Source organism: Cherax quadricarinatus, chromosome 21 (assembly GCF_038502225.1).
Source record: "Cherax quadricarinatus isolate ZL_2023a chromosome 21, ASM3850222v1, whole genome shotgun sequence".
Classification (NCBI taxonomy): Eukaryota; Metazoa; Arthropoda; class Malacostraca; order Decapoda; family Parastacidae; genus Cherax; species Cherax quadricarinatus.
Window position 1 is genome coordinate 35367868 of NC_091312.1, and position 13024 is coordinate 35380891.

General features: G+C 39.4%; 1 protein-coding gene across 2 annotated transcripts in view; it reads right to left on the reverse strand.

Moving 5' to 3' along the window:
* Nucleotides 1-13024, reverse strand: part of LOC128689166 (uncharacterized) — a 175548-nt gene that overhangs the window by 44931 nt on the left and 117593 nt on the right. Inside the window, exon 6 of one of the 2 annotated variants that reach the window (XM_070087371.1) lies at nucleotides 2292-2315. The exons of the other annotated variant lie outside the window; for it this stretch is intronic. Coding sequence (XP_069943472.1) covers nucleotides 2292-2315 — 24 coding nt within the window. The remainder of the gene's footprint in view (nucleotides 1-2291; nucleotides 2316-13024) is intronic. 2 annotated transcript variants of the gene reach the window in all.

The following is a 13024-nucleotide window of genomic DNA, read 5'->3' on the forward strand; positions in this document are numbered from 1 at the left end:
TATGCTCTCGCAAAGTTAGCGGTCTCGATGTTTATGCATCAGCGATTTTGCCCACTTTGAGCCCTATTTTCGACCAATTCCAGTGTACTATTCGACAAAAATCATAACTATTTTGCTAGAACTCCATTTTTTCTATCAAATGAGTACAAGAAACCACCTATTTACCAATTTCAACTATCCAATAAAGTGGTCAGAATTTATCAATTTTGCCAATTTCACATAAATTTCAAAAGATGCCGATTTCCAAATAGGGTCCAGAATAAACAAGAAAGACATTCCTGGCACTAAAATAACATTTCCTCTGTTCATTAGTCGTGTCCCCACGCCCCTCTTACATTCTTTTGCTTTCCACTTTGAATTTTTATTCTCACAAAAAATAGAAGATTTACTGTTATGCAGAGTACTGCATTAGTGTAGAAATGGTATAAATAATATCAGAGCACTTGTGAAATAATATTAGACTCACCAGTTGAAGTGTATTGGACGCTTAGCATGATTTGTTTATTTTTGAACTTTGGTAAAAATCGAACATTTCTGCTACTTTGAGCTCAATTTCAAGGTACTTTTCATTGTAAAACCAGTCAAAATCATTTCAATTTCTGTAATATGTCTTCCATTCTATAAAATGAGACCAGGAAAACTAGAATACAACAATAAATACCATACGAAAATGCAGTGCAAAGTCGCTGTTTTAATCCAAAAACTCGGTCAAAGTTTTTTTTCCTCATTACGTACTGTGTGCTGCAGGATTTTTTTTTATACTGCCCACACTGACCACATAGACCCATTCTTTCATATGTAGGCCTACCAGCTTTCTCTCACTAGATTTGAGGGCGCTAGAATTTAGGTGTACTAGTACATCAAAAACCCTGGTGCGCAAGCCATACTAGTACGTCCGAAACCCTGAAAGGGTTAACACCGAGTGACCATCTCGTAGAACTATGTTATTGATGCCAGGGTCCCTCATGTTGATCTATGTCATGAACTCAGCTCACTCAGATAAGCTTTGAGAGGTAAATTTTGGTCAAGATACCAGAGAATGGGTCTGTGTAGTGAGTGTGCACAGAATAAAAAAAATCCTGCAATTTTTTTTTACTTTGGATGGGTTTTATGGTTTAATTGGTTGTTTCTCTGTATCATTCAACAGACTGCTGGAAGACAGATGAATTTGACTGGCTTCAGGATCAGAAGCATCAAGAAACTAGGCTCACAGTAACAGAAATATTTGATTTTTGACAATTTTACCAAGGATAATGAGGCCCACTAAACATCACAATTCGTTAAATAGGTTTTTTAACAGGTCTGATTCAATTATTGGGATGCCATAATCCATAACTAATCATTCCTGGTTATATTTTATTATCCGAGAAATGAGGTAAATCTATAATTTTTTGTGATTGTGAATTCAAAATGGAAGGCAAGTGTAATATAAGAGAGGCCTGGGGACATGATTAACAAACAGGAAATGTTACTTTAGTGCCAGGAATGTCAACACTGTTTACTTTGAACTCTATTTTCACATTTGTACTTTTTAATTTTATGTAAAATTGGCCAAATTACTAATTTATGTGTACTTCACAGGGTAATTGTAATAGCTGAGTGTGCAGTTTCTCATGCTTAATTGACAGAACAGAAGGCATAGTAGTGAAATAGCTAAGAATTTGTCTAATGGAGCAGGCTTAAAATATGACTCAAAGTGGGCAAAATCTCTGATTCATAAATTGTGCCCAGACCTCTTAACTTCACCCTTGCATAATTCCATAAGTTTTCCATCAAATTTCATATTCTCTACCATTTTAGATAATTTTTTTTTTTTTATTTGTGGATACAGAAAGGGCTTTCAATTTGAGGTGTGTGGACAGTTTAAAGGTTAACTATTTGTCTTCACTCACTCTTATCCAATGCACTCACACAACCCTACTGGAAGCTCAAGCCCCTAAAATTCGAAGCCTCTTTTCCCACCTCCCACCATCTGTTCCAGAAACGACTCTACTTCTATTTTCCACACCAAATTTATACACCCCTCTTCATCAAACTATCCCTCCCCATGCTCTCTACATTCCCAAACTGCCTCATGCATATATACATACATCTACCTATCTATCTATCTACCTACCTACCTACCTACCTACCTCCTATAACATGTACACTTATCTGCCGAGGAGGATCTTTGAAACTGAAGCTCACAGGTTACCTGTATTACATTTTTGATGCCCAAGTGGTTTATTTCTCTTCATCTGCAAAGGTATTAAAAGTGTTACCTTTCAATAAAATTTTATAAACAGACTCACCTCCAGAGCTTCTTCTTCCTGTATCTACAGCAGCACAAAGGTATAAGCATTAGTGTATGTTAACTGTTTTAAATAAAACTGCCACTAACCATTAATACTCAATTACAATTATACAAGCAGAAAATGGTATTATTAAGTTTAATCAATAGAGTATAGGAGGTTCCCCAATTTACCAGTTACATTACTGCTTCTTCAACTTACAAATAAATCATTGTAATAACGGTATAGAATACTGACAAGTAGCTAAGTAAGACATATGCTGATGAACTGCTGGTATCATTTTTACCTCTACACTGCTTTTACTGTCTCCATTTTAGGAATCTCTGTCTTCGGCTAAAGAAGCCTACAGTACAAGTGAAACGTTTTGGAAACAAAAGTACCTAATGGTTGCACATGTGTCTTACTCATTTACAAATGAATTAGTGATATAGAAAACACTAATAAGAAGGATGGATACATTTTATACATGTTTGTAGTGAAGATGTAAAAAATTAAGTGGTTCCTAAGTGCTTTGTCTGTAAATGTGGATGTGTGTAACTTGGGATACATATTTGTGAATGTGTGTAACTTGGGATACATATTTGTGAATGTGTGTAACTTGGGATACATATTTGTGAATGTGTGTAACTTGGGATACATATTTGTGAATGTGTGTAACTTGGGATACATATTTGTGAATGTGTGTAACTTGGGATACATATTTGTGAATGTGTGTAACTTGGGATACATATTTGTGAATGTGTGTAACTTGGGATACATATTTGTGAATGTGTGTAACTTGGGATACATATTTGTGAATGTGTGTAACTTGGGATACATATTTGTGAATGTGTGTAACTTGGGATACATATTTGTGAATGTGTGTAACTTGGGATACATATTTGTGAATGTGTGTAACTTGGGATACATATTTGTGAATGTGTGTAACTTGGGATACATATTTGTGAATCGGGGAACTCTTGTATATTAATGTATGCACGTGAGTTTCTCTGGCTGAGCTGAAAATTACAAAAATACTTAAGTAGCAGTGAGAGATGACTAGTGTACTTTAAAATAAAGGTGATAAATAGATCAGTGGTCAGAATATTCAACTTCCAACTGCAAGGACCTGGGTTCAATACCTAGGCAAGATATGTGCATGAGCTTCAGTTGGTTACTTCCTGTGAGGTGTACACTACAATTAGAGTTAGGCTCTGAAATGAACTGAGGAAAGCAAACCACAAAGTATGCTGAGATCCAACTGTAGAATTTACAATGCAATGGAACCATTTGATTATTCACTGATTTAAATATCTAGAAATTAATATAAAAATTAGTTTGCATTCATCATTACTAATTTCCTTCTATTTTTACAATTTGCTACTACCAATAATCTATTACCTTAATTAATGCTTTTTTCTTAGCAAACAGACCATCTCCCACCAAGGTATGGTTACCAGAAAAAGAAGAAATACTCTCACCATCATTCAAACTATTAGTCTTACCAGAGGCACACCAATACTACGGTCCAGATGCAACCCCTTCTTCAGAGCGCAAGCACTGTATTTCCCACTTCCAGGACTCAAGTCTGCTTAATTGGTTTTCCTGAATCCCTTCAAAAAAGTTACCTTGTTTACACTCCAACACCTCACCAAGTCCAAAAAACCCACTCACACCCACACCCACACCCACACCCACACACACACACACACACACACACACACACACACACACACACAAACTCATACACAAACTCATACACACACACACACACACACACACACACACACACACACACACACACACACACACACACACACACACACACACACAAACTCATACACAAACTCATACACACACACACACACACACACACACACACACACACACACACACACACACACACACACACACACACACACACACACACACACACGTACTCATATACAACAGGCCTAGTGTCTAATCGACTTGTGCCTAGGACAAAATGGTAACTAACACACACACCTACCTTCCCCCCCCTCACACACCCACCTACCTCCCCCCCGCACACACGTTTGCCTCCAACCTTTCCTAAAGGGACAGCTACCCTGCCTTCTCTCCACTACTGATTTATACACCCTCCAAGTCATCCCATTTTTCTCCATTCTCTCTAAATGTCCAAACCACCTCAACTGCCCCTCCTCAGCCCTCTCGATAATACTTTTAGTAACCCTGCACCTCCTCCTAATTTCCAAGGAACGAATTCTCTGCATAATATTTACACCACACATTGCCCTTAGACATGACATCTCACTGCCTTCAGCCTCCTCCTTGCTGCAACATTCACAACCCATGCTTCTCACCAATATGAGAATGTTGATACCACTATACTCTCTTACATTCCCCTCTTTGCCTTCATGGAAAATGTTCTTTGTCTCTACAGATGCCTCAATGCACCACCCACCTTTGTCCCCTAATCAATTATTTGAATCATCTCGTCTTTCACATGCCTATTCGCTGACAAGTCCACTCCCAAATATCTGAGCATATTCACTTCCTCTATACTCCCTCCTCCAATCTTACACACTCTACCTGGTATACTCAACAGGCTATTTTTTTTTAACATGCCGGCCACTTCCCAACGAGGCAGAGTGACCCAAAAAGAAAGAAAAATACTTTTACCATCATTCAACATCTTCACCATCTTTCATACATAATCACTGTCTTTGCAGAGGTGCTCAGATATGACAGTTTAAATGTCACTCCAAACAGCCAATATCCCAAACCCCTCCTTTAACCCTTAAACTGTCCAAACATACATCTACATTTGCTTGCGTAGCTCTCCGAATGTAGATCTACGTTTTTTTTACATTGTTTATGGAGAAAATCAAGGTCGGAGCGCTACGTGCGCAACCATAGATCTACGTTTGGACAGTTTAAAGGTTAAAGTGCAGGCACTGTATTTCCCACCTCCAGGACTCAAGTCCGGCTAACCGGTTTCCTTGAATCTCTTCACAAAATATTACCCTGCTCACACTCTAACAGGCTTATTTCCCTATAATTTTTACACTCTCTTTTGTTCCTCTTTCCTCTATACACAGGAACTATGCATGCACTCTGCCAATTCCTAGGTTCCTTCCCTTCTTCCATATATTTATTGAACAAAGCACTAACCACTCCTAAACTACATCCCTGCCTGCTTCTACATTTGTATCTTGATGTACCCTCTCTCTCTTACACACCTCCACCACCCACAAATCTGGCTCTTCCTCACTCCTAAATAATAATATCTTTATTTCTACATGTACAAGGTATACAGGACTACCTGACATCAATGACATATCACTGCACAGAAAGTCACTGGTTATGCAGAGCATTTCAGGTGAATTAGGTCAATTTTTGTCCCAGGATGCAACCTACACCAGTCGACTAACATCCAGGTACTCATTTTACTGATGGGTGAACATGGACAGCAAGTGTCTTATGGAAACACGTCCTAATGTCTTCCAGCCGTATTGAGGGATCGACCCCCGGACCTCAGTGTGTGAGCTGAGTGTACTAGCAATTGAGCTACAGGATGTTATACCTCCCTGGTCAATGCATTAAATCACTACTTCCTTTTCTCATCAACATTTAACAATTCTTCAAAATATTCCTGGCATCTTCCCAATACCTCCAACTCCCAATCCAATAACCCCTAACTTTTTCCAATCCCTATTTCTTTTTCTTACTGCACATATAATCACTCTATCTTTTCCCCTATTTCCTGTTTTTCCAACTTTTTTCTCTTTCCTCCATTCTCCACCTCCTCCTCCACCTCTTTTTTTTTCTTTTCCACCTCCTCCCTCTTTTCTCCTCTATCTCCCTTCTTTTCCTTTCCTAATCCTCCTCCCTCACCGTTCTCCCCACCCTGTCTCTCCTAATTCTTCCCCTCTCTTCTTATCCTGACTACGTATCTTCATCATTCCTCACTCCTTATTCCTTCTCTTTCTCTCTCCTTTCATCCTCCCCCTCTCTCATTCTCCTCCCCCTCTAAACATCCATCTTTTTCCTCTCCATTTCAACACCTTTTTTTCTTGTCTCCCTCTTCATCCTTTTTTCCTATTTCCTTTACCTAATTTTTTATACACCTAGTCTTCCTTGCCCTCTATCACTTTTCTTTCACCTACTTTTTTCTTTCCTTGTCCCTCTCTACCTGACATCCTCCTCCTCTTAACCCTCTTTATAAAAATACAGTAGCTCACATATTCAGTATTCTATGATCCAAATTCAATTTTACATCTCTAACTGAGTGGAATTTACTTCCACTGGTGACACATATTTCCATTAATGAACACCAAGGTGAAATTCATTTCCATTGGTGGCACACATTTCCATTAAGAAGCACCACAGCAGGCAGGCAGGAGACCCATTACTACTCATTGGGCAACTCAACTCTTTTAGAGGTCCATAGGAAGGTGTGAGAGGGGATGAACATATATAAACAGCCTCCCACATGGGTCAATGTACATAAAGGAACTTCTCATTTAACAACCTACCTGTTTAACGACTGCTCAGATTTATGACCAGCTCTCCGACCAGTGTACTGTATGTGTATTTTATTTTTTATTGATTTTAATGCTTAGTTCTATTTTTAACATAATAAAAATGTTATAAATGGTGCACAGGTGACATTTAAACAATATCTAAAGATGGTTGACACAAACCCACTACCACTACAGTGCGCCTGAAATATCAGTAAGGGGCAGCTCCTCTTTTAATGACCAATTCACTTACTGACTTACTCTTAGGAACGCAACTCAGTCATTAAGTGAGGAGTACATGTACAGTGGACCCTCAAAAATCACGAAAACCAAAATAATTTTCCCCATAAGAAATAATGTAAATCTAATTAATCCGTTTCAGACACCCAAAAGGATAGGGAAGCAATGTGGCAGATGTTGCAAGTATATGGAATAGGTGGTAAGTTACTAAACGCTGTAAAGTTTTTATGAGGATAGTGAGGCTCAGGTTAGGGTGTGTAGAAGAGAGGAAGACTACTTCCCAGTAAAAGTAGGCCTTAGACAGGGATGTGTAATGTCACCATGGTTGTTTAATATATTTATAGATGGGGTTGTAAAAGAAGTCAACACAGTAAGTGTCAGGGGCCCAAGACTGTTCAGCTGCCTCCCAGCATACATAAGGGATATTACCAATATACCCCTGGCTGTCTTCAAGAAGGCTTTGGACACACACCTGAAATCAATACCTGACCAGCTTGGCTGTGGTTCATATGTTGTTTTTTGTGCAGCCAACAATAACAGCCTGGTTGACCAAGCCCTGATCCACCATGAGGCCTGGTCACAGACCGGGCTGTGAGGGCGTTGACCCCCGAAACCCTCTCCAGTTCTCCAGTTATAATCCAGGTATCCAGGTATAGGGTGTTCGGGAGAGGGGTGGGATTAAACCATGGGGAATTAAATACAAAATGGGAAGTGACACAGTTACTTTTTGCTGATGATACTGCGCTTATGGAAGAATCTCAAGAAAAATTGCAAGGGTTAGTGGACAAATTTGGGAGTGTGTGAAAAGGTAGAAAGTTGAAAGTGAACATAGAAAAGAGTAAGGTGATGAGGGTATCAAATGATTTAGATAAAGAAAAATTGGATATCAAATTGGGGAGTAGTATGGAAGACAGTGAATGTTTTCAGATATTTGGGGGTTGACGTGTCAGCGAATGGATTTATGAAGGATGAGGTTTATCATAGAATTGATGAAGGAAAAAAGGTGAGTGGTGCATTGAGGTTTATGTGGAGGCAAAAAATGTTATCTATGGAGGCAAAGAAGGGAATGTATGAAAGTATAGTAGTTCCAACACTATTATATGGGTGTGAAGCTTGAGTTGTAAATGCTGCAGCAAGGAGGCGGTTGGAGGCAGTGGAGATGTCCTGTCTAAGGGCAATGTGTGGTGTAAATATTATTTTTTATTATCACACTAGCCGATTCCCACCAAGGCAGGGTGGCCCGAAAAAGAAAAACTTTCACCATCATTCACTCCATCACTGTCTTGCCAGAAGGGTGCTTTACACTACAGTTTTTAAACTGCAACATTAACACCCCTCCTTCAGAGTGCAGGCACTGTACTTCCCATCTCCAGGACTCAAGTCCTGCCTGCCGGTTTCCCTGAACCCCTTCATAAATGTTACTTTGCTCAAACTCCAACAGCACGTCAAGTATTAAAAACCATTTGTCTCCATTCACTCCTATCAAACACGCTCACGCATGCCTGCTGGAAGTCCAAGCCCCTCGCACACAAAACCTCCTTTACCCCCTCCCTCCAACCTTTCCTAGGCCGACCCCTACCCCGCCTTCCTTCCACTACAGACTGATACACTCTTGAAGTCAAATATTATGTAAGTGTAAATATTATGCAGAAAATTCGGTGTGTGGAAATTAGGAGAAGGTGTGGAGTTAATAAAAGTATTAGTCATAGGGCTGAAGAGGGTTTGTTGAGGTGGTTTGGTCATTTAGAAAGAATGGATCAGAGTAGAATGACATGGAGAGCGTATAAATCTGTAGGGGAAGGAAGGCGGGGTAGGGGTCGTACTCGAAAAGGTTGGAGGGAAGGGTAAAGGAGGTGTTGTGGGCGAGGGGTTTGGAATTCCAGCAAGCGTACGTGAGCATGTTAGATAGGAGTGAATGGAGACAAATGGTATCTGGGACCTGACAAGCTGTTGGAGTGTGAGCAGGGTAATATTTAGTGAAGGGATTCAGGGAAACCGGTTATTTTATATAACCGGACTTGAGTCCTGGAAATGGGAAGTACAATGCCTGCACTCTAAAGGAGGGGTTTGAGATATTGGCAGTTTGGAGGGATATATTGTGTATTTTTATACGTATATACTTCTAAACTGTTGTATTCTGGGCACCTCTGCAAAAACAGTGATTATGTGTGAGCGAGGTGAAAGTGTTGAATGATGATGAAAGTATTTTCTTTTTGGGGATTTTCTTTCTTTTTGGGTCACCCTGCCTCGGTGGGAAACGGCCGATTTGTTGAAAAAAAAAATTAAAGAGAATAACTATAGCATTACATACAGGATAGGCCCCTGAATTTGCACTCTCTAGAAAGGCATAGAATTAGAGGGGGATATGACTGTGATGTATAAATGGAAAACAGGAATTAATAAAGGGGGATGTAAATAGTGTGCTAAAAATATCTAACATAGACAGGACTCACAGCAATGGATTTAAAGTGGAAAAATTCAGATTCAGGAAGGATATAGGAAAACACTGGTTTGGTACCAGAGTTGTGAATGAGTTGACAAACTCCTGAGTACTGTTATAGAAGCGAAGATGTTGTGTAGTTTTAAAAATACGTATGTAGGTTGGATAAATACATGAGTGGGTGTGGGTGGGACCCGACTGCTTATGCTACTAGGTCAGATGCCGTGCTCCTCCCTTAAGTGACATGACTGACCTGACTAGGTTAAGGTGTTGGATTAAGCCGGTGGGAGAATTGGACCTGCTTCGCATAGGCCAGTAGGCCTGTTGCAGTGTTCCTTCTTTCTTATGTTCTTATAAGAAATATTTACACTTTAATTTATAAATAAGAAATATTTACACTTTATAAATAAGAAAGATTTACACTTTATAAATAAGAAATATTTACACTTACCTCAGAGGAGATGCTGGCATTGGTTTAGGGTAGTGGAAGATATGCAGGGCGGCGTATCTTGTCAGTGGCCCTATATACCTCCAACAACATTTGAGGAGTTAGTTTCGTGTCATACTTTTTCTATCACTTAATTGCTTAACTTACTTGCTACACTGATAATGCTACACTTTATCACTGGCTCCTGCTGCTTTAGTATCGTACATATCGTAGAATCACTGAAGAAGACACATTCTCCCCTCTCTCTTCCTCCTCCACTTTGGTACTTTGCTACAAATTCTTTCTTGAATAATACCGTGCTTCTCATCTTCTTTACCATAGGGCTGGCACTAGGAGCTTTCTTTGGGCCCATGGTGGCTTATTTAGCAGTCACACACAATAAACAGGCACAAAAAACAATGGATTATTACGAAATGTTTAGTATGACCTCACAGGGTAATGTTTACTCGCCGAGAAACAATGCCATACTGACTCAGAATGGTGTGTGGGAGGCTGTGTGTGCACATGGGCATTCAGACATGTTACGCAGGACTGATGAAACCAGAGGGAATTAACAAAAGCAGAGACTATATTTTGACAAAAAAAAGTCAATAACTGAAAATCACAAAATCAGAGGCTAACATATATCAATGTATATCATTGCTCATTTTTCCTTCTTTCCATCTTGTCTCTGGATATTTATCTTGGTATCCAAACAAAGTGCAGGGGACAATGGTGAAGCAAAGAGGAGAATTAAGCATAAAGCTATGCCTATTTAAAAAATTTTGAGGTAACCAAGATACTGAAAGACAGTGCATGAGTCATTGAGACGACAAGTGTTTGGTGTCAAGAGAATCAACAGCTGATTCAATTTGAGACAATGAGATAACAATAAATGCTTGGGCAATGAGTAATCCTTAATGTGACACAGTGAAAAGAATGAGGAATACTATAAGTCTTTACAGCTAAATAAAAAAAGAGAGTTTACTAAATGTGTGGCCTGAAAAGAAAACAAATCAAGAAATATGGGTGTTCCTCTTAATGGCCTTATTATTAGAAGACAAGCCTTATCATACCATAAAACAGTTTGCAAGGAGGAAAGACAGCCCAGAAACAAGTCACATTTAGTGATGAATGGTTTAATAAACCAGTTTAGAATACACAATGAGCTGTATAAAAAAAAAACTGCAGTGTACAACAAACCAGCAGCATATGACAGAATACCTGAGCACTCCACAGCAACAATCAACTGATGAAGCTGCATCAGCATCCCAAGATACTCAACCTTCAACATTGCATCAACCCAAACCCAACAGGGCCACAGCCATCCTTTCCACTCTAGGATGTTAAGCATCAGTAACCCAACCTGAAGGTAATAAATACTCTAATACTGAAGTAACCATTCTTAGCTACACCTAGTCTTCCTTTTCAGAGTCTGAATCTCACTAAAGTTCAGAAACTACAATTTTTAGAAGCATTACATTAAAAATTATTATGGCTCTACTGGAGGTCTAAGAAACATAACCCTACTTTTCTCATGCTTTTCATTCCATAAGCCATACAAATAATAGGCAGAGCAATTGTCAGGAATATAAACTACGTGAATTATGATTGTCCACTGTATTTCATATTTTATTATATATATATTTAATTCCCTCAAGATGGGGGGGGGAGGGGTGCCTTGATGCTGGTGAAGGACTCATTATGTCAAGGAATTAGAGCTATCTTCCCCTTCACATCATCACATCAAACCCAACTAAGGCAGATTAAAAAACACTTGAATAGCAGAGGGTTTTAAGGGGTATTTTGGTATATGACCCCCTGCAGGTTTAGCATTTCCCCATAAATACAGTATTTTTTTACGTTCATGTGAGGATGCCTAAAATGAAAAAGGTAACAATAATAACATAAATACAATGAATCAACACCTGCAAGATCTATTAAGTTCCATAATTGGAAGCCTACAGACATAATACCACTTGTGTAAAACTAAGAATATGTATGTACAGGTGCTCCTCGACTTTCAATGGGGTTACATTCTGACAAACCCATTGTAAGTCAAAAATATCTTAAGTCGAATATGAATATGTAAATAAACAAATAATTACTGTAACTAAATACCAACACTGAAAAATAAATAAATGAATACAGGTCTCCCTCAACATTCACGTTTTCAGCTTTCGCGGGCTTCACACATTCGCGAATTCCCAACCGCCAAATTCCCAGCCACCAAATTCCCAGCCGCCAAATCATATTCAAGTTTCCCGCCACCTGCGAGTCCCTACTACCCTCCCTCCAACCCCCGCAACTGGCAGCCAGCCCTCCCACCACTCAGTGTGGTGAGTGTTTTGTTTGTTCATTATTTGCTATTAAACTACAGTATAAATAATGTAAACACATTCATGACTGCATATTGGAATGGCTATTTGGACAGGTATTAGACGGTGACATCATGTGTTTACTCTTGAACACAGCAAAGAATCAAACATTTCTGCTACTGCTAATAATAACAATAGTAATAATAATAATAATAATAATAATAATAATAATAATAATAATAATAATAATAATAATAATAATAATAATAATAATAATACGATATAATTGAAGAAGGAAATTGTACAAAAATACGAGGGAGTGGTTGACACATCGTCAGTGTGGCTTTGTTTATGCTGGAGTGAACATTAGTCTCCCTGCTCTTCCAAACATTTCACAATAATTCATTGTTTGGTGCTTGTAGATTGAGTGTGACTGGAGTGGTAGAGGTGATAGAGGCAGTGGAAGAGGCAGTGATAGAGGCAGTGGTAGAGGCAGTGGTAGAGGCAGTGGTAGAGGCAGTGATAGAGGCAGTGATAGAGGCAGTGGTAGAGGGAGTGGTAGAGGCAGTGATAGAGGCAGTGGTAGAGGCAGTGGTAGAGGCAGTGGTAGAGGCAGTGATAGAGGCAGTGGTAGAGGTAGTGGTAGAGGCAGTGATAGAGGCAGTGACAGAGGCAGTGACAGAGGCAGTGGTAGAGGCAGTGATAGAGGCAGTGGTAGAGGCAGTGGTAGAGGCAGTGGTAGATGCAGTGGTAAAGGCAGTGGTAGAGGCAGTGGTAGAGGCAGTGATAGAGGCAGTGATAGAGGCAGTGGTAGAGGCAGTGGT